Genomic DNA, 21,844 nt, shown 5'->3' with positions numbered 1-21,844 from the left:
GGGCAGTCAGAAGGCCAGCCATGACATCACCTTGCAATCTACAGCACACCACACTGGATGGGCCCAATCTCACTAGATCTTGGAAGCTAAGCAGTGTTGGGCCTGGTTAGTTCTTGGATGGGAGACCATCTTGGAATACCAGGTGTTGTAGGTACACTGGGCTGAGGTACTGGAAGACAGGTTTTTCAGCGCCTGCAAGGGCGCAAGAATCCCATATAGCTCATATGGACACTAATGTTCTAGGGCATCAGCATTAACAATAGTTGCTCGCAGAGCAGTGTTGCTTACATACATAAAAAGCTGATTCGGAATCAAAGGTGGTTCTGGAAAATTTGCCTTTGGCTGGAAATTTCTGTTTGGTAAGGAGTTAACAGATATTCTGGAGTCAAAATCACACTCCAAGAAGGTCACGTTTCCCTCCACATATAACCCCAAACATAGGGGTTCGGTTTTCGTCCTTGTCGGTCATAAAGGAACATAACAGACCCAATACAATAAGTTTGGTAAGGCAAAGAAGCAAAGACAACCAGAGGGCCAGCTTCCAAACCAGAGGATAAGCCATCAGCATGATGGTGCAGGCCTCCTTCTGGGGGACCCCAGGATAGGGGGCCCACTTTTTCAGTTTGCACAGATCTGGTAACAGTTTACAAACAGATGCATTAGTGCAAGAAGCGGTATCTCTAGGTTATGATTCTCTTCAAGCCTCCAAGTTTTCTGTTCCAGTTCGTCTCGGGTAGAAGTGAAGGACAGGGGTTGCAAGAAGCAGTTCAGAAATTGCTTTGGTCAGGAATAGGCATTCCAGTAACCCCTTCACAATAGGGACAGGGGGTTTTACTCATACCAGATTTGGGTTCAGAAGGATCCTTTCACCCCAATCTCAAAATCCTAAACAACTAAGATTGGGTACCACGGTTCACATGGAGACGTTGCGCTCCATAATTTTGGCATGGAGCCAGGGAATTACAGGGTATCCTGGATAGTCAGGATGTTTACCTTCAGGTTACTATAGCACTGTTCCATCAGTGTTATCGCAAGGTTCACTATCCTCCAGCAATATTTTCAGTTCCAGACCTTACCTTTGGGGTTAGCCACAGCCTCCAGAGTATTTACCAAAATTATGATGATTATGGCAGCTTATCTACGCAAGAAGGGGATAAGCAAATTGTCATACTTCGACCACGATTTTTTTATCCTGGCACAGGAAAGGCTTCTGTGTTATCTCCAACAGACAATGACTTGTCTGTAGAGGCACTGGTGGTTCTTAAATTGGTCAAAGTCACTCGGGTTCCGTCTCAACGGATGACTCACTTTGTGTGAATTTTTTGCAGGTAAAAACCTTCTGTGCTGCCTTAGAGCCCTTACCAGCCATTGTATAACACACAGCAGTTAGTAATGGACAGTGTAACATATAGAGACTGAGATAGTGAAGCAGGGGTAGGAGGGGAGACAGTTAGGGAGGAGTGTCACACCAGCCCTAATAGCACTCTACAGAAAAGCTACAGTACTAGGCAAATGTTTGTCAGTAACTTAAAGTGTAAGCAAGTTACCTGTGCAGCAAAAGCTCTCCTAGCAGCCTAACAACCCCACTGTATCACTCACAAATGCCTTGGGTGGCTAGTGTCTCAGTCTCAGCACTGTCTCATCAGCAGCAGTAGTTTTTAGGGAGAGAGCAGGGACAGCCTGCATGTGGTTCCTCCTGTTGGGAGCAAGGAGCAGAGTCCAGTAGTAAGCTCCGCCCCATCCCCCCCATACACACACACACACACACTATGGAGTCTTTTTTTAAACGGCATTAAAAATTACCAATGGACTGTCATGCTGAATATTCCTAAACTGCCCTCTAGTAAAGTTACCTGGCCACCAGCTAACCTGGCGCCAGGGTTGTACTTACTTACCGGTGGCGGTATGGCTGATGTGGGACAACAACGTGTGCCACACGCAACGGCATCCGATCAACCGCAGAGACAGTGGTCTCTGCAGCCGGGGACCCTGGCTCGAGCCTCACGCAGCTTAGATAGGGTCCCCCAGGCAGCTTCATCATCACAAACAGGCAGGGGCAGACATTGCCCGTCTGCCCTCAAATGCTTTGTGAATCTAATGTTAAAAAATTAAGACCTGAGGAGAAGCCCAGATTTATAATCAAGCATTTACTGTGTAGCAGGCACAAAAGTACAAGATGAGGTTTTTGGGGTTCTTGTGACAGATCTTCGTAACTTTTGCTATCAGAATGTTGGATAAAATCGACTTAAACTCAGTGTGCCAGTTCTTCATTTACATTTATATTATGCATGTAAGATTGATGAAGGAGAAGGAAGGAAGGAGAAGGAAGGAAGGAGAAGAAGAAACTATATATTTTTTTTTTTTTAAAAAGTAATACAATTCTAACACAACTATAAAGTGGGGGAAGAAATGACAGAGCTAGGAGTTGGTGGCACCCTGCAGGGCCAAAGCACTAACTGAACTTATCAGTAAATAGGTAAACATAAGGGGGGTACACACGGAGAGATCAGTGTTTAAAATCTAAGAAATCTGACTAGATTTCTTAGATTTTAAGCACGGATCTGCCGTGTGTATGCCCCCCAGCAATAGCGATGTGCGGCCCCGCGCATCGCTATTGCTGGTGCTAGATTGAGCCTGCATGCAGGCGCAATCTAGCGGGTCGCTCACTTCAGCGCTACGTGAAGTGAGCGGGGGGAGAGATGTGTGCTGAGCGGTCTGTGTTAAGATCGCTCAGCACACATCTCTCCCGTCAGTACCCCCCTTTAAGCTTCTTTGTATTGAATTGTAATTAACTAAATAAACTAATTTCTCTTAAATCTAAGATATGGTAGCCTAAGTTTAATTCTGAAAGTTACATATTGGTCATAGCTAGTAAAACTTCAGAACAGTCAGCATGCCACTTGAAACTGTTTCACATGCCACCTCTGGCACATATGACATCTAATTGTGGATGCTTGGATAGAGGCAGTACTGTATAGCTAGGTCAGCTGTTACATGAAGCAAAACAGGACCACAATGCAGAAAAATAATTGAAACTAAACAGCAAAATGTAGAATAGCATTTATAAATTTATTTAAATGTGTTCTTTGTATCCAAAAAATGATGCGTCTAAAAGGATTCAGTTACACGCACAGGACCACAACTTGTCAGGTCCGGAGGCGTCTGGAGCCCCGTTTGGTCCCCTGGCCTGTGTTGCATGGTGTCCAGTCAGTTTGCATGCAGCAGCATTCGGCAGGTGCAGAGCTCAGCATCTCCATTGTGATTCCCACATCTCCGCCTCCTGGATGTGGCCATCTTGCAGATGATGTCAAATCATTGAGAACCAATACCCTTCCACAGTTCTAGGTCATCTGACACAGCCGGACCAATCAGCAATGTTAGCACTCTATTTAATCCACCTCTGACTAATCACACATTGTCACATCATCTTCTGTCTTTAGTGGATAGTTGTTCCTACACCTTTGTCTGTGGTTCCAGCAGCCTCAGCACATAGGGGCTAATTCAGACCTGATCGTAGATGTGCTAAATTTAGCACATCTACGATCAGTTTTACAGACATGCAGGGGGACTCCCAGCACAGGGCTAGTCCGCCCTGCATGTCAGGCTCTGAACACCCCCCCCCCCTCCCGATGCGCGCTGGCAGGCCGCTACTTGCCACGCCCCGGGTCGCAGAGGCTGCGTGTGATGTCACACAGCCACCACGGCCTCCCCCCTTAACGGTCCAGACCACGCCCTGCCAACGGCATTCTAACGCCACTGGCACGCCCCCTTCCGCGCAGCGACCGCCTCTGCCTGTCAATCAGGCAGGCGATCGCAGCAGTGAGATGCTGATAGCATGTCACTGAGCTCCCGGGGTGCGCGAACGCACTCCACAAAGTAATTCAGACTGCGATCCCAGTCTGAATTACCTATACAGTTTGCTGCTCCTGCAGCTCTCCTGTAGTGCATCATTCCTCATAGTTAAAGCAGCTCTCCAGCAGTGCATCATACCTCACTGCTCCTGCAGCTCTCCAGCAGTACATCGTGCCTCACTGCTCCTGCAGCTCTCCAGCAGTACATCGTGCCTCACTGCTCCTGCAGCTCTCCAGCAGTACATCGTGCCTCACTGCTCCTGCAGCTCTCCAGCAGTACATCGTGCCTCACTGCTCCTGCAGCTCTCCAGCAGTACATCGTGCCTCACTGCTCCTGCAGCTCTCCAGCAGTACATCGTGCCTCACTGCTCCTGCAGCTCTCCAGCAGTACATCGTGCCTCACTGCTCCTGCAGCTCTCCAGCAGTACATCGTGCCTCACTGCTCCTGCAGCTCTCCAGCAGTACATCGTGCCTCACTGCTCCTGCAGCTCTCCAGCAGTACATCGTGCCTCACTGCTCCTGCAGCTCTCCAGCAGTACATCGTGCCTCACTGCTCCTGCAGCTCTCCAGCAGTACATCGTGCCTCACTGCTCCTGCAGCTCTCCAGCAGTACATCGTGCCTCACTGCTCCTGCAGCTCTCCAGCAGTACATCGTGCCTCACTGCTCCTGCAGCTCTCCAGCAGTACATCGTGCCTCACTGCTCCTGCAGCTCTCCAGCAGTACATCGTGCCTCACTGCTCCTGCAGCTCTCCAGCAGTACATCGTGCCTCACTGCTCCTGCAGCTCTCCAGCAGTACATCGTGCCTCACTGCTCCTGCAGCTCTCCAGCAGTACATCGTGCCTCACTGCTCCTGCAGCTCTCCAGCAGTACATCGTGCCTTACTGCTCCTGCAGCTCTCCAGCAGTACATCGTGCCTCACTGCTCCTGCAGCTCTCCAGCAGTACATCGTGCCTCACTGCTCCTGCAGCTCTCCAGCAGTACATCGTGCCTCACTGCTCCTGCAGCTCTCCAGCAGTACATCGTGCCTCACTGCTCCTGCAGCTCTCCAGCAGTACATCGTGCCTCACTGCTCCTGCAGCTCTCCAGCAGTACATCGTGCCTCACTGCTCCTGCAGCTCTCCAGCAGTACATCGTGCCTCACTGCTCCTGCAGCTCTCCAGCAGTACATCGTGCCTCACTGCTCCTGCAGCTCTCCAGCAGTACATCGTGCCTTACTGCTCCTGCAGCTCTCCAGCAGTACATCGTGCCTCACTGCTCCTGCAGCTCTCCAGCAGTACATCGTGCCTCACTGCTCCTGCAGCTCTTCTATCCATTATTTTTAGGTTCATTTTTCGGATGCTATGAAAACTTTTCCTTAGAAGATGGCCACTCCCATATAATAATGATTAATGGCAGTGTTCTTATAAGACCAATATGATTGCCCTATTTCATTTAATGCTCATAATATTTTAATCCTGCTCATAAGTAGAAAAAAATATTGTAACACACACTACAAGGGGGGTACACAAGGAGCGATGTTCACTTAATTTCTAAGCAATCTGACTAGATTGCTTAGAAATTGAGAACACATCACTCCGTGTCTAGGGGTGCATGCCAAATCTAGCGAGATCACTTATTTCACCCAATCCCACCACCCCCCGTCGTCCCCAACTCTCTCTCAGCACACACTGCGCTGAGTGCTGAGCGGGGGGAGAGATGTGTGCTGAGCGGTCTGTGCCCAGCACACACACACATCTCTGGGAGAAATTTCCCATGTGTACCCCCTTACCTGTTGACACTCTTTTCATGTTTGGACACCGCAGCAAGCACCTGTACAGAGAGGAAGTTTGAGCAGTGCTAAATATGCGGGACAATGAGACGTCCGTTATCCCGTGCCGGTTCCTTCCTTATGAATCCCTTTCATACACACATACCTAATTTTTATTTCATGGTGGAACGCACCACCATATTACTAGAAAGAGACGCACGCACAGATGAGGCGAACTGCCATGAAACGCAGTTGCCCATTAACAACTCTATATGCATGCACCAGTACAGCTCTGTAATCCTGGAAGTCACCTGAGCAGAACCCAGGAACGTCCTTCAAGCCGTGGAACACAGCACCTATAAATGACACACACAGACACACTGCTCCTGTATGCGCATGAGTCCACATCCCTGAAAGGTGTCATCAGACTAGCTGGAATCTGGAACCTTAATTTTTTTTATAGTTGTATGCAGACATTTTATGAGTGCATGTACACCCTTTTATTCTTTCTATGGTGTGGCACTGTGCTGCGTCGGACTAGCTGACCACAGAACTACTTCCAGTCCATTTATGACGGGACAATGTTTAGAGGCACTCACACCTGCAATTACCTGGGATGCACGTAGCGGGTGTAAAGAGCTGGGTGCTTCTAAACATTGTCCCGGCATAAATGGACCAGAAGTGGTACCCTGGTCAGCCAGTCTGACGCGGGCTCTGTGACATATTACCACATATCCATACTGGTGTGACTTTTTATTGGTGCATGTTGCAAGAAGCAGCTGAGTGATACAAATAACCCAAAATGCTGTGTATATTTGTATTTAACATACTCCTTTTATACTTTATGTTTTCTGTTTTGGTTTCTTGGTCAACAAGGATCCTCCACAGGAGAGAGTGCCACTAAGGGTTTTGTCTATGTAGATAAGGTTTATGTCTATATTATATTTATGGTGACACATCCTTGATATCATATAAAGTATACAGTGTTTTTTGTATCTCCAGCAGTGAATGATTCCTTGCTGCTCCTGCATCTCTACAGCAATGCTTCACCTCACTGCTTCCACAGCTCTCCAGCAGCACATCTTTCCTAGTTGCTCCTGCAGCTCGTCAGCGCGCACCATTACTTGCTGCTCCTGCAGATCTCCAGCTGTGCATCATTCTTCACATCATAACTCAATTCTCCTGCAGTGCATCATTCGTTGCTGCTCCTACAGTTTTCCTGCAGTGGCAAATTATTTGTTGCTCCTGCAGCAATAGGGCAGAGTAAAAAATCAGCGAGCCCAGGTGAAGGGGGGTAAGATCTACTGTTGTTGCCGGCGTCAATATGCCAGTGCAACAGAAACTCGCCACTACTGGTCTCCCAAAATAGGCAAGACTGTGCATTTCCATCCAAAGAATGTACTACTCCCGCCTACATTCCCCTCAGTTACGGAACACCTTAAATTAGATTGGCAGACATGTTTTATTTAAAAATAAAGCTAACATTTGTGGGCTACATGCAAAAGCAGCCAGTTTTTACCATGGACATAAAAAAATCTAAATGTATTTGCTACCCTTACATTGCAACATGGTTTGTTTCAGATACAAAGTTACTTGCTTTCACTGCCAAATCAGAATCATGCCCCATGTTTACCCTACCATTTACAAAAGAATATGGTACTGAGATGGAATGGGTCACCAATATTTTGAGAAATTCAACTATCAGTTTTCACAAAACTTTTGCCCCACTTTAATAATGTCACTTCTACAATGTTAACTGAGGATTAATCTTTTATTATCAATTATTAGAAATTATTTGTTCTTTTGCGTTACAATCATGTTGCCGATTTATTGAATATGAAGTTTCTTTCTTCCACTCTCTTCATTCCTCCTTTCCTTCCTCTATATTTTAGTTTAAACAGGCATCACATTACGTTCAAACCTTGCATCTGCTTATGATATATATGCACTTTTTCTGTATATCTTGTATTTTGTTTATCAGCTCCACATTTACTGTTGGCCTGTGTGTATGACTTGTTTTTAAAGTGTTTGTATATACTTGATCAATTTAATAAGCTGTTACACAAAAAACATTGGCAGATTTGACTGATCGAATAAGTTGAATCAGTAACCTTGTATATGAATTATTACCTACCTATCCCTTATGGCAAATGCTGCCGATTGTATCAATTCATATTATTCAACTAATACAATATACAATTCCCTTCGATTTGTGGATGTATGATCTAGCAATAGGAAATACTATTTTGTAATACTTTAACTATAAGTACTGATTTCCCAGCATAATATTGGTGTATCTCATTAAACATGGTTGATAAAAAGCTAGTAATGTCAGATAAAGTACTGTAAGTACTGTAGTTGCAAAATATGTTAATTGAAAAGGCCTAAAAACTGCAGCCAAGTATGATTATACTGAGTTCTATACAGTGCTCGGTTTCTGTTTTATATCACACATTTGTAATTTTAAAAGGCTGTTACCCATGGCATTAAAGAACACAAATGTAATAGTTACTTTCATTCTCACAATTACTAAGAATCCTGGGTCACTATTACACATTAGTTTTATCACAGCATCTGTAATCTTCACATAAATCACTAACCTGAATAGTGGAAAAAAGGATGCCAGATGCAGAGTAAATCTCCAGAACAGGACGTGAACTGCTGGGTTTCTCTTTTGTCAAAAAGTTTTTCATCAAGGCTTAATTGGTGAAAAAGACAAAAATAAAAGTAAATCAGTTTATAGCTACATCATTTACAGAAACAAAAAATAAAAATAAAAAAGAATAATGAAATAAACCTATGGAATAGTAGAAATGTAGGGGGGAAATTATACAGTAGGATTGGAGTGATCTAAACTGACAATGTCAGTCTGAAACCATGTACTGCATCATCAGTTACTAAGGCCTTGTTTATATACATTATACAGTGCATCCGGAAAGTATTCACAGCGCTTCACTTTTTCCACATTTTGTTATGTTTCAGCATTATTCCAAAATAGAATAAATTCATTGGTTCCCTAAAAATATTACACACAATACCCTATAATGACAACGTGAAAATATTTGTGTGTGATTTTTGCAAATTTATTAAAAATATAAAATGAAATAATCACATGTACATAAGTATTCACAGCCTTTGCCATGAAGCTCAACATTGAGCTCAGGTGCATCCTGTTTCCACTGATCATCCTTGAGATGTTCCTACAGCTTAATGGGAGTCCACCTCTGGTAAATTCAGTTGATGGGACATGATTTGGAAAGGCACACACCGGTATATATAAGGTGCCACACTTTGCAGTGCATGTCACAAACCAAGCATGAAGTCAAAGGAATTGTCTGTAGACCGCCGATACAGGATTGTCTCGAGGCACAAATCTGGGGAAGGGTACAGAAAAATATCTGCTGCTTTGAAGGTTCCAATGAGCACAGTGGCCTCCATCATCCGTAAATGGAAGACGTTCGGAACCACCAGGACTCTTCCTAGCATGTTATCAGAAAATACTGGAGGAAAATTTGCACTCATCAGCCCGGAATCTGCGCATGGGACGTACTTGGACGTTCCAACATGACAATGATCCAAAACACAAGGCCAAGTCAACCTGTCATTGGCTACAGCAGAATAAAGTGAAGGTTCTGGAGTGGCCATCTCAGTCTCCTGACCTCAATATCATTGAGCCACTCTGGGGAGATCTCAAACGTGCAGTTCATGAAAGACAGCCCAAGAATTTACAGGAACTGGAGGCTTTTTGCCAAGAAGAATGGGCAGCTTTACCATCTGAGAAAATAAAGAGCCTCATCCACAACTACCACAAAAGATTTCAAGCTGTCATTGAGGTTAAAGGAGGCAATACACGGTGTTAAGAACTGGGGTATGTAAACTTTTGATCAGGGTCATTTGGGTAGTTTCTGTAGTCATTATGATTTAAAACGAGTAAACACTGTTGTTTGACAATAAATGGCTTCACCCAACCACTAACCATGAGTGAAATAAAAGTTTGTGAGTTGTCATTCATATTCTCTGACAAATGGCAAGAAAATCACAAATTCTGCTAGGGTATGTAAACTTATGAGCAGTGTGTGTGTGTGTGTGTGTGTGTGTGTGTGTGTGTGTGTGGTGTGTGTGTGTGTATATACATACACACACGCATACATACATACATACATACATACACAGTATATATGGAAAACGTTGTTGGTTGAAACAGCTGTTGGGCCACAGCTGCCAGGATGTGCTTCACACAGATTTTTCTTGAAAAAGAAAACTCTTCATGTCCATCTAACTGAGTGCTGGTAATTTTTTCCCTAAATTGCTTAAAAAAAAAAAGTAAGTGTAAACTAATAATACAAAAAAATTATTTTTATATATATATATATATATATATATATATATATATATATATATATATATATATATATATATATATATATATATATATATATATATATATATATAGATAGATAGATATAATAGGGGGGGGGATGTAAATATACTGTCATAAAAATGATCAGTGCCAAAAACTTGGACTGGTACACGGTGTAATGGACCTTACACAGTCGCCAAGGTGCCCGACAGCCGATACGCCGACAGCCGACACCGCGGAGGAGGGAAGGGGGGGGGGTATGGGGGGAATTAAGTTTTTTCACTCCCTGACGTCACCCGGCCCCATAGCCCTGAATACTAATATGGATGATATTGTCCATATTGGCTTGCAAATATAAACGAGTCCACAACAACGGTGAACGACCCAAAGGGCCGTGCATCGTTCATGCGGTGTCATTCCGAGTTGATCGCACGCTGCAACTTTTTGCAGCACATGCGATCAACCAGACACCGCCTATGGGGGAGTGTTTCTTTGCATAGCAAGGCTGTGATTGATTGTGCAGCCCTGCTATGCAAAAAAATATTTGTGTAAAACAAGACCAGGCTAAGAGTTACTTACCCTGTGCGATGAATCCAGCGTTGCAGGTCTCGGAATTGACATCAGACCTCCATCCTCCAAGCGCCTGCGTTTGGATCTCCATGCTCAGAAAATGGTGAGTTGCCGCCCGGTTCCGCCTTCATCCTGTCAATCTTATTGCGGTCTTCGTTGCGACCGCTTTGTTCGCTAGCGGCGTCGCTGCCTGGTGATGTCCATTGCCGGGCAATGCCGTGTCTGCACAATGCGCCCGCAGTTCCTACCAAATCGCATGGCTGCGATGAAGTGCAGCGTGCGATAGAGGCGGAATGACCCCCATAGTTGGTGCCTACACACTGAAAATAGGATTTTAATACCTACCTGTAAATCCTTTTCTCTTAGTCCGTAGAAGATGCTGGGGACACTATTAGAACCATGGGGTATAGACGGGATCCGCAGGAGACATGGGCACTTTAAGAATTTGAAAGGGTGTGGACTGGCTCCTCCCTCTATGCCCCTCCTCCAGACTCCAGTTATAGGAACTGTGCCCAGGGAGACGGACATTTAGAGGAAAGGATGTATTGTTATACTAAGGTGAGATTCATACCAGCTCACACCTCAACCATGCAGCAGAACATGGCATTCAAAAGAACACAGGCCAACGGCATGAATAATAGCAGCAACAGGCTGACAATAAATGTAACACAACATGTGTTTAACCATAACTATTAACATTCTCCTGAGGGAAAGAGTCAAAGTCACGTATAATATTAGCAGACCATTTAACCATGGCCCTTGAAATCCAGGCGCATGCAATAGTGGGTCTCTGAGCAACACCCACTACAGTATATATAGATTTGAGAATAATCTCAATTTGCGGTCAGTAAGGTCCTTGAGGGAGATAGCCCCAGGCACAGGTAATACCAATTTATGCGACAGTCTGGACACTAACATATCCACCCCCACGGAAAACACTCAAAGGATTTTGTACTCAGAAGGAAAATGGAAGAAATGCTATAACCGCAGACACTTGAATATTTTGTCAGGATTGACCCTTGACTCCCAGTAGAGCGAGTTTAACTCCTTATAGACTGGGAAGGTAGCTGGGGATTTTTGTTTATATTAAAATATAATTCCTCTTCTGGGTCTGAGTCCTTATCTGGTAAAATTAGCATATTCTTCATAGAATAACTCTGGGCCTCAACCCCCAGGGACAGAGCATTGTCATATTCCCTGTCACTATCTCCCTCATCCAGCTCTGGTAATTCAGTATCTGGAGAATCTGTGGAAGTGATCGTATATGCGAGACCAACAGAGGGTCTGAAGAGCCTGTCTGAGGCCAGCAGTCTTAAGAAATATATTATCCACCGACTGGATATATGGGGACTGTCGCTCTAGTCTAGCTATGGACAACTCTGTATTTATGAAATGAATCATTTTTATTTTACAGATTCCAGCCATTCTGGTTCCTGTATACTACTGCCCTGAGAAGGTATGGAGCATTGTTCACACATAAGAGACTCGTCTGGTAAGCAGTAGCGGATCTTGCCACGGGCAAGCAGGACTTTTGCCCGGGGCGCCGCCTTCCGGAGGGCGCCACACCATGGCAAGATCCGCTGCTGCTGTCAGTGCTATGCCCCCCGCTGCCCCCCCCCCCCCCCCCGCCATGAAGGGAACTAGACGCGTAGCGTCTAGTTTCTCTTCTTGGAGAGGACCTTTACTGTGCGGTGCGCGATGACGTCATCGTGCACCGCACATCATTTCAGTCACGCCCCTATTGCCCGCCCGGGGCGCTGCAAACCCTGAAGCCGGCCCTGCTGGTGAGGTAAACCTAGTACTACATGAAGGACGCACATAATCTTTCCCAGACATGTTACTGCAGAAATAAACAGTTAAGAGAAATACAGTGCAGTGACAACACAACAATGAGACAGCACCCGCACCCCAGACAGCCCCACTGGAGTGATACAGACAGGAATCAGACCAGCACACAATATCCAGACAAGCTGGAAATAATAAATATAGATAATAGTTGCAGCAGTGAATCACCTCGGATATGCTCCCCCTTCGGTATAATCCCTGGTGCCAGTATTATTGGTGGTCAACAGGGGCTGTGGAGGAGCTCTGTTATGCAGCCTTTCAGTCAGCAGCAGCTGGAATGGAGCCTTTAAACCACTGGTCCTGCACTCCGGGAAGCCCGCCACTTCAAATGCGCTCGTCCTTACAATTATTCTTATACTGGCTACACGTTTTACACCAAAAACAGTGTAATAATAATAATGGAAGTTTTCACCCCCTTCATATCGCGTGTTTGGGTCCGCGGTGGGCACTGCAGCTCGCAGCCCATGACCACTGCGCCCTTTAGCCGCCACATGACACCTGAGACCCGCTATCTGGGACCCTGGTGTAAACACTCACTGCACCGGTCATCTTTTTCAGCATCTGTTAGGGGGTTGTGGCGCCCTGCCGGCCTGTACTCACACAGTATGGTATGTGAAACAGAGTCTCAGGAGCTTAAAGTCCTGTCAGCAGGGATAACGGAGCCATTAACCCTCAGGAGGTTGGTTCCCACTAAGTTCCACGATGCAGGTAAACTGGTTGGCAACCAGTACTACCTGAAAATAACAAACCAAATAAAATTTCTGAAAAAAACTCTCTGGAGCTCCAGAGGAATGCACCCGCATCCTTGGGAATATTTTTCTAAACAGAGACTGCAGGAGGTTCATAGAGGGGAGGAGCCAGCACACACAGTTGATTTCTTAAAGTGTCAGGCTCCTACAGACCCGATCTATACCCCATGTGTAACTACTGTTCCCCAGTATCCACTAGGACGTTAGAAAAATTTAGCTATCCAATAACTATTTCTCATTTTTCACTAATGGACATCATCTGCAAGTAACAATTCAGTAATTTCTATACCTACCACATAACCCCAAAACTGTAGTTCTCTTCTAACCCAACAGCTATTTCAAGTGTCTAAGGAAAGCATAAGGATTGTGAATTTTGTTAAAAATGAAAAATAAAAGAAAATAACTGATTTCCCAAATAACACCAACAGTGGCAAGAAAAGCTCAGACCATAGCCAGTGTTTACAAATATTTACCAGGCTGCGGAACCCCTCGGAATGCCTAGTGCCAAAGCCAGGGCCCATTAAGGTCATGGATCTCCTGAAACTTCTAAAGCATCACATTCTAACCCAAAGTATAAAGTTTCTCACCTCCAAAACAGGCAAAACAAATAATCAGACCTAATAACCAGGTCTTCACATAATTCTGTGTAAAGTGTGTGGGACCCAATCGGTATCCCAACACTCATAAGAAAGCCGACATATCAGACTAAACCCAAGTGTGTCTATGCAATACAAAAAAAAAAAAAAACATGCTTAAACACACTTTCCAATATATCAACCATTTGAAATGATGGTGCAAGTGACCCAATATTATTTGTACGTGATATATAAAAGAGTGGTGTTTTCTACCTAATACAGGTGTGCTCTTAATATATTTTCAACCCATGGATCAAGAGGAGAAAATGGTTTCAGTTATTTTCAGTCAAGTTGTTTGTAGAAATTTAAGACAAGAATCTGTAGCACTGTCAATATTACATTAAAATGTTCTACTACAGGTTGAGTATCGAAATATTCCGAAATACGGAATTTCTTGAGTGAGAATGAGATAGTGAAACCTTTTTTTTTCCTGATAACTCAATGTACACAAACTTTGTTTAATACACAAAAATATTAAAAATATTGTATTAAATGACTGTGTGTATAAGCTGTATATGGAAAATAGATGAATTGTGTGTATGTACACAGGCTTTGTCAAATGCACAAAGTTATACAAAAATATTAGCTAAAATGACCTTCAGGCTGTGTGTATAAGGTGTATATGAAACATAAATGAATTCTGTGCTTAGACTTAGGTCCCATCACCATGATATCTCATTATGGTATGCAATTATTCAAAATACAGAAAAATCAGATATCCAAAATACCTCTGGTCCCAAGCATTTTGGATATGTGATCCTCAACCTGTATTAACACCGCCGCATATCCATAACCTGTTTTCTAAGTGTTGTGTGAGGGGTGTGCTGTTATGGTAGTTTTTAGCAATGTTGTAGGTTGTTAAAATTAACCATACGATACAAAATCCCTCTGACCGTGAAGTGAGGAATGTTATTTGATACACGCAGAAAGTGAGACCTGCTGAAATTAATCACTAATTAAAATAAGATTTTACTCACCGGTAAATCTATTTCTCGTAGTCCGTAGTGGATGCTGGGGACTCCGTAAGGACCATGGGGAATAGCGGCTCCGCAGGAGACTGGGCACAGCTAAGAAAGAATTAGGACTACCTGGTATGCACTGGCTCCTCCCACTATGACCCTCCTCCAGACTTCAGTAAGGATACTGTGCCCGGAAGAGCTGACACAATAAGGAAAGGATTTTGAATCCCGGGTAAGACTCATACCAGCCACACCAATCACACCGTATAACTCGTGATATTATACCCAGTTAACAGTATGAACATAACAGAGCCTCTCAACAGATGGCTCAACCATAACCCTTTTAGTTAACAATACCTATATACAAGTATTGCAGACAGTCCGCACTTGGGACGGGCACCCAGCATCCACTACGGACTACGAGAAATAGATTTACCGGTGAGTAAAATCTTATTTTCTCTAACGTCCTAGTGGATGCTGGGGACTCCGTAAGGACCATGGGGATTATACCAAAGCTCCCAAACGGGCGGGAGAGTGCGGATGACTCTGCAGCACCGAATGAGAGAACTCCAGGTCCTCCTCAGCCAGGGTATCAAATTTGTAGAATTTTGCAAACGTGTTTGCCCCTGACCAAGTAGCAGCTCGGCAAAGTTGTAAAGCCGAGACCCCTTGGGCAGCCGCCCAAGAAGAGCCCACTTTCCTCGTGGAATGGGCTTTTACAGATTTAGGCTGCGGCAGGCCAGCCACAGAATGCGCAAGCTGAATTGTGCTACAAATCCAGCGAGCAATACTCTGCTTTGAAGCAGGAGCACCCATCTTGTTTGGTGCATACAGGATAAATAGCGAGTCAGTCTTCCTGACTCCAGCCGTCCTGGAAACATAAATTTTCAAGGCCCTGACTACGTCCAGTAACTTGGAGTCCTCCAAGTCCCTAGTAGCCGCAGGCACCACGATAGGTTGGTTCAAGTGAAAAGCTGATACCACCTTAGGAAGAAACTGGGGACTAGTCCTCAATTCTGCCCTATCCATATGGAAAAGCAAATAGGGGCTTTTGCATGACAAAGCCGCCAATTCTGCCACCCGCCTTGCCGAAGCCAAGGCCAAAAGCATGACCACTTTCCACGTGAGATATTTTAAATCCACGGTTTTGAGTGGCTCAAACCAATGTGACTTTAGGAAACCCAACACCACGTTGAGGTCCCACGATGCCCCTAGAGGCACAAAAGGAGGCTGAATATGCAGTACTCCCTTGACAATGTCTGAACTTCAGGCAGTGACGCCAGTTCCATTTTGGAAGAAAATCGATAGAGCCAAAAACTGGACCTTAATGGAACCCAATTGTAGGCCCATAGTCACCTCTGACTGTAGGAAGTGCAGAAATCGACCTAGCTGAAATTTCTCCTTTGGGGCCTTCCTGGCCTCACAGTACGCAACATATTTCCGCCATATGCGGTGATAATGGTTAGCGTTGACTTCTTTCCTAGCTTTAAATAGCGTAGGGATAACTTCCTCCGGAATACCCTTTTCCTTCAGGATCCGGCGTTCAACCGCCATGCCGTCAACGCAGCCGCGGTACGTCTTGAAACAAACAGGCCCCCTGCTGCAGCAGGTCCTGTCTGAGCGGCAGAGGCCATAGGTCCTCTGAGATCATTTCTTGGAGCTCTGGTTACCAAGCTCTTCTTGGCCAACCCGGAACAATGAGTATAGTTCTTACTCCTCTCCTTCTTATTATTCTCATTACCCTGGGTAAGAGAGGCAGAGAAGGGAACACATACACCGACTGGTACACCCACGGTGTTACCAGAGCGTCCACAGCTATCGCCTGAGGGTCCTTGACCTGGCGCAATATCTTTGTCTTCTGAGAAAGTCTGCTTCTCAGTTGTCCACTCCGGGAATGAACACTGCTGACAGTGCTAACACATGATTTTCCGCCCATCGGAGAATCCTTGTGACTTCTGCCATCGCCATCCTGCTTCTTGTGCCGCCCTGTCGTGTACATGAGCGACCGCCGTGATGTTGTCTGACTGGATCAGCACCGGCCGGTGTTGAAGCAGGGGTCTAGCCTGACTTAGGGCATTGTAAACGACCCTTAGTTCCAGAATATTTATGTGTAGGGAAGTCTCCTGACTTTTCCATAGCCTTGGAAGTTTCTTCCCTGTGTGACTGCCCCCCAGCCTCGAAGGCTGGCATCCGTGGTCACCAGGACCCAGTCCTGTATGCCGAATCTGCGGCCCCCTAGAAGATGAGCACTCTGCAGCCACCACAACAACGACACCCTGGCCCTTGGAGACAGGGTTATCCGCCGATGCATCTGAAAATGCGACCCGGACCACCTGTCCAACAGATCCCACTGGAAAATCCTTGAATGGGACCTGGCGAATGGAATTTCTTCGTAAGAAGCTACTATCCTTCCCAGGGCTCGCGTGCATTGATGCACCGACACCTGTATACGTATTAGGAGGTCTCTGTCTAGAGACGACAACTCCTTGGACTTCTCCTCCGGGAGAAACCCTTTTTATCCTGTTCTGTGTCCAGAACCATACTCAGGAACAGTAGACACGTCGTAGGAACCAGCTGCGACTTTGGAATATTCAGAATTCAGCCGTGCTGTTGCAGCACTTCCCGAGATAGTGCTACTCCGCCGAACAACTGCTCCCTGGACCTCGCCTTTAAAAGGAGATCGTCCAAGTAGGAGATAATTATTTCGGCCATTACCTTGGTAAATACCTCGGTGCCGGGGACAGACCAACGGCAACGTCTGGAATTGGTAATGACAATCCTGTACCACAATTTTGAGGTACTCCTGGTGAAAAGGGTAAATAGGGACATGCAGGTAATCATCCTTGATGTCCAGTGACACCATCCAGGCTTGCAATAATCGCCATGAGCGATTCCATTTCGAACTTGAACCTTCGTATATATAAGTGTTCAAGGCTTTCAATTTTAGAATGGGTCTCACCGAACCGTCTGGTTTCGGTACCACAACATTTTGGAATAGTAACCCCGGCCTTGTTGAAGGAGGGGTACCTTGATTTCACCTGCTGGAAGTGCAGCTTGTGAATTGCCGCCAGTACTACCTTTCTCCGAGGGCAGTAGGCAAGGCTGAGGTGAGGTAACGGCGAGGGGGAGTCGCCTCGAACTCCAGCCTGTATCCCTGTGATACTATTTGCAGAACCTAGGGATCCACCTGTGGGCAAACCCAACTGGTCCCTGAAGTTCCCGAGACGCGCCCCTACCGCACCTGTCTCCACCTGTGGAGCCCCAACGTCAAGCGGTGGACTCAGAGGAAGCGGGGGAAGATTTTTGATCCTGGGAACTGGCTGCTGGTGCAGCTTTTTCCTTCTTCCCTTGTCTCTGTGCAGAAAGGAAGCGCCTTTGACCCGCTTGCTTTTCTGAAGCCGAAAGGACTGTATCTGAAAATACGGTGCCTTCTTAGGCTGTGAGGAAACCCGAGGTAAAAAAAAAAATTTTTTCTTCCCAGCTGTTGCTGTGGATACGAGGTCCCAGAGACCATCCCCAACAATTCCTCACCTTTATAAGGCAGAATCTCCATGTGCCTTTTATAGGCAGCATCACCTGTCCACTGCCGGGTTTCTAATACCCTCCTGGCAGAATGGACATTGCATTAATTCTGGATGCCAACCGGCAAATATCCCTCTGTGCATCCTTTATATATAAGACGACGTCTTTAATATGCTCTATGTTAGCAAACTATTTTCCCTGTCTTAGAGTATTAATATTATCTGACAGGGTATCAGACCACGCTGCAGCAGCACTATTTATGCTGAGGCGATTGCAGGTCTCAGTATATAACCTGAGTGTGTATATACAGACTTCAGGATAGTCTCCTGCTTTTTATCAGCAGGCTCCTTAAAGGTGGCCGTATCCTAAGACGGCAGTGCCACCTTTTTTGACAAACGTGTGAGCGCCTTATCCACCCTAAGGGATATCTCCCAACGTGACCTATCCTCTGGCGGGAAAGGGTACGCCATCAGTAACTTTTTAGAAATTACCAGTTTCTTATTGGGGGAACCCACGCTACTTTACACACTTCATTCATTTGATGGGGGAACAAAACACTGGCTGCTTTTTCTCCCCAAAAATAAAACCCCTTTTATGTGGTACTTGGGTTCATGTCAGAAATGCGTAACACATTTTTTCTTGCCGAGATCATGTAACGGAAGTTCCTAGTGGATTGTGTATATGTCTCAATCTCGTCGACACTGGAGTCAGACTCCGTGTCGACATCTGTGTCTGCCATCTGAGGTAACGGGCACTTTCTTGAGCCCCTGATGGCCTTTGAGACGCCTGGGCAGGCGCGGGCTGAGAAGCCGGCTGTCCCACAGCTGTTTTACATCATCCAGCCTTGTAAGGAGTTGACATTGTCGTTTAATACCTTCCACCTATCCATCCACTCTGGTGTCGGCCCCACAGGGGATGACATCCCATTTATCGGCCTCTGCTCCACCTCCACGTAACCTTCCTCATCCCACATGTCGACACAGCCGTACCGACACACAGCACACACACAGGGAATGCTCTGACTGAGGACAGGACCCCACAAAGTCCTTTGGGGAGACAGAGAGAGAGTATGCCAGCACACACCAGAGCGCTATATAATGCAGGGATTAACACTATAACTGAGTGATTTTTTTCCCCCAATAGCTGCTTGTATAAACAATATTGCACCTAAATTTAGTGCCCCCCCTCTCTTTTTAACCCTTTGAGCCTGAAAACTACAGGGGAGAGCCTGGGGAGCTGTCTTCCAGTTGCACTGTGAAGAGAAAATGGCGCCATTGTGCTGAGGGAGATAGCTCCGCCCCTTTTTCGCTGACTTTTCTCCCGTTTTTTTTATGGATTCTGGCAGGGGTATTTATCACATATATAGCCTCTGGGGCTATATATTGCGATATATTTGCCAGCCAAGGTGTATTTATTGCTTCTCAGGGCGCCCTCCCCCCCCCCAGCGCCCTGCACCCCCAGTGACCGGAGTGTGAAGTGTGTATGAGGAGCAATGGCGCACAGCTGCAGTGCTGTGCGCTACCTTGGTGAAGACTGATGTCTTCTGCCGCCGATTTTCCGGATTTCTTCTTGCTTCTGGCTCTGTAAGGGGGGCCGGCGGCGCGGCTCCGGGACCGAACACCAATGGCCGGTTCCATGCGGTCGATCCCTCTGGAGCTAATGGTGTCCAGTAGCCTAAGAAGCCCAAGCTACCACCAGTTAGGTAGGTTCGCTTCTTCTCCCCTTAGTCCCTCGCTGCAGTGAGTCTGTTGCCAGCAGATCTCACTGTAAAATAAAAAAACCTAACATATACTTTCTTTCTAGGAGCTCAGGAGAGCCCCTAGTGTGCATCCAGCTCGGCCGGGCACAGGATTCTAACTGCAGTCTGGAGGAGGGTCATAGTGGGAGGAGCCAGTGCACACCAGGTAGTCCTAATTCTTTCTTAGCTGTGCCCAGTCTCCTGCGGAGCCGCTATTCCCCATGGTCCTTACGGAGTCCCCAGCATCCACTAGGACGTTAGAGAAAACAAAGGTAAGGCTACTCGTCACAGCTTTGGATGTGAGGTTTTCGCTCATCCACCTTGTACAGCCTGGACCTTTCTCAAGGCGAATTTACCTTTTTTTCCTGGGCGAAGAGGTTTTGGAAGTTGAGAATGAGTAGAAGCTTGCAGTCAACAGATTGTTTAATGGACTGGAAGCAGCTGAGTACAACAAGGGGATTCTAAGATGGGTACACATCTAAAGAATTTATCCTTTTGGTGGCAACAAAAATCTGTGAGCAAATGGCAATCAACCATTTGCTCCCAAACGCTGGAAAACAGACAGAAATGATTAAGATAAATTTGTTAAATCAAAAGACTTTACTAATTTGTCTGAATGTTCACTGTCTGTTTTCCAGTGTTTGGGAGCAAATGGTTGGTTGTCATTTGCTACCATACATTACCAGATTTTTGTTCCCACAAGATAGACTGGACCAGATATATATCTTCAGGTGAGTAGCCAGCTTAAACCTTGTGGACAGATATGATAAATGCTCAATTGAAGGAGGTGATTATGTGGAGAAATAGACAAAAGGCACTCACAAAAAAAAAAAAAAAATGTTGACAGCCAAATGATCGTTAGATTCTGGAATACCCTTATGGCCTTATTTAAACAATGTATTAGCCAATCATTAAAAGTATATACCATACCTATAGATCCTCCATATGGACCAACTGCTACAAGGCAATCTTTAAAATCTTCTTTGATATTCCATTCCATTTGGTACAAATCAAATTTACTGCAAAAAATAAAATATATGGTCAAAATATATAGTCAAAGTGAAAATGCAACTGAATGGAAGCAAAATATTCCAAATGTAACTATCATGCTTTGCAGATATAGCCACAATTATTCAGAAAGTATAAAAACAGCATAAACGACCCAAATGGTTCATTGGAAAAATACTGTAATCCATAGTAATATGGCAGAAATACACTCACTGCTGTTTGAGCACATAAGGAGATTTATGGTAAGACCTTACCGTTGTTAAATCTCTTTTTGCGAGGTACAGTGGGTTCCACAGGGATAACATCGGGTGTAGAGAAGGATCTTGATCCGAGGAAAACCAACAGGCTAAAGCTTTGACTGTTCAAGATGCTCAGCGACGCCTCCTCTATAACTCCACCTCCGTGCACAGGAGCTCAGTTTTGTTAACCAATCCAATGCAGTAGCAGGTATAAGACGACAACAGTTAGTAGCAACGTTAACCCCATTCTCATGACAGGAGAGGGTGTCAGCGGCTAATGCCATACAAACCAAAAGAAGCTAAGTGTGTCAGGGTGGGCGCCTGTGGAAACCAGTGAACCTCGGAGAAAGAGATTTAACAGTAAGTTGTTACCATAAATCTCATTTTCTGCAGCGGGGTACACTGGGTTCCACAGGGATAACAACGGGGATGTCCTAAAGCAGTTCCTCATGGGAGGGGACGCACAGTAGCGGGGCATAAGATCCCGGCGTCCAAAGAAAGCATCCTGAGAGGCGGAAGTATCGAAGGCATAGAACCTTATGAACGTGTTCACTTGAGGATCACATAGCCGCCTTGCACAATTGTTCAAAGGTCGCACCACGGTGGGCCGCCCAAGAAG

At 45.6% G+C, this 21,844-nt stretch overlaps 1 protein-coding gene and 1 pseudogene across 4 annotated transcripts in view; one reads left to right on the top strand and one right to left on the bottom strand.

Moving 5' to 3' along the window:
• The window catches only part of VPS16 (VPS16 core subunit of CORVET and HOPS complexes), a 959,900-nt gene that overhangs the window by 878,583 nt on the left and 59,473 nt on the right, over window positions 1-21,844 (bottom strand). For all 4 annotated transcript variants that reach the window (XM_063934117.1, XM_063934116.1, XM_063934114.1 and 1 more), the window contains exons 2-3: window positions 20,909-20,997; window positions 8,201-8,298 (exon numbers count right to left, since the gene is read on the bottom strand). In XM_063934117.1, the coding sequence (XP_063790187.1) occupies window positions 8,201-8,298; window positions 20,909-20,997 (187 nt within the window). The remainder of the gene's footprint in view (window positions 1-8,200; window positions 8,299-20,908; window positions 20,998-21,844) is intronic.
• LOC134947267 (5S ribosomal RNA) lies at window positions 37-154 on the top strand (annotated as a pseudogene).

The sequence above is a fragment of the Pseudophryne corroboree genome, chromosome 7 (assembly GCF_028390025.1).
Source record: "Pseudophryne corroboree isolate aPseCor3 chromosome 7, aPseCor3.hap2, whole genome shotgun sequence".
In the NCBI taxonomy this organism is placed as follows: Eukaryota; Metazoa; Chordata; class Amphibia; order Anura; family Myobatrachidae; genus Pseudophryne; species Pseudophryne corroboree.
Note: the sequence above shows the minus strand (reverse complement) of the source record. Positions and strands in the feature narration are given on the sequence as shown.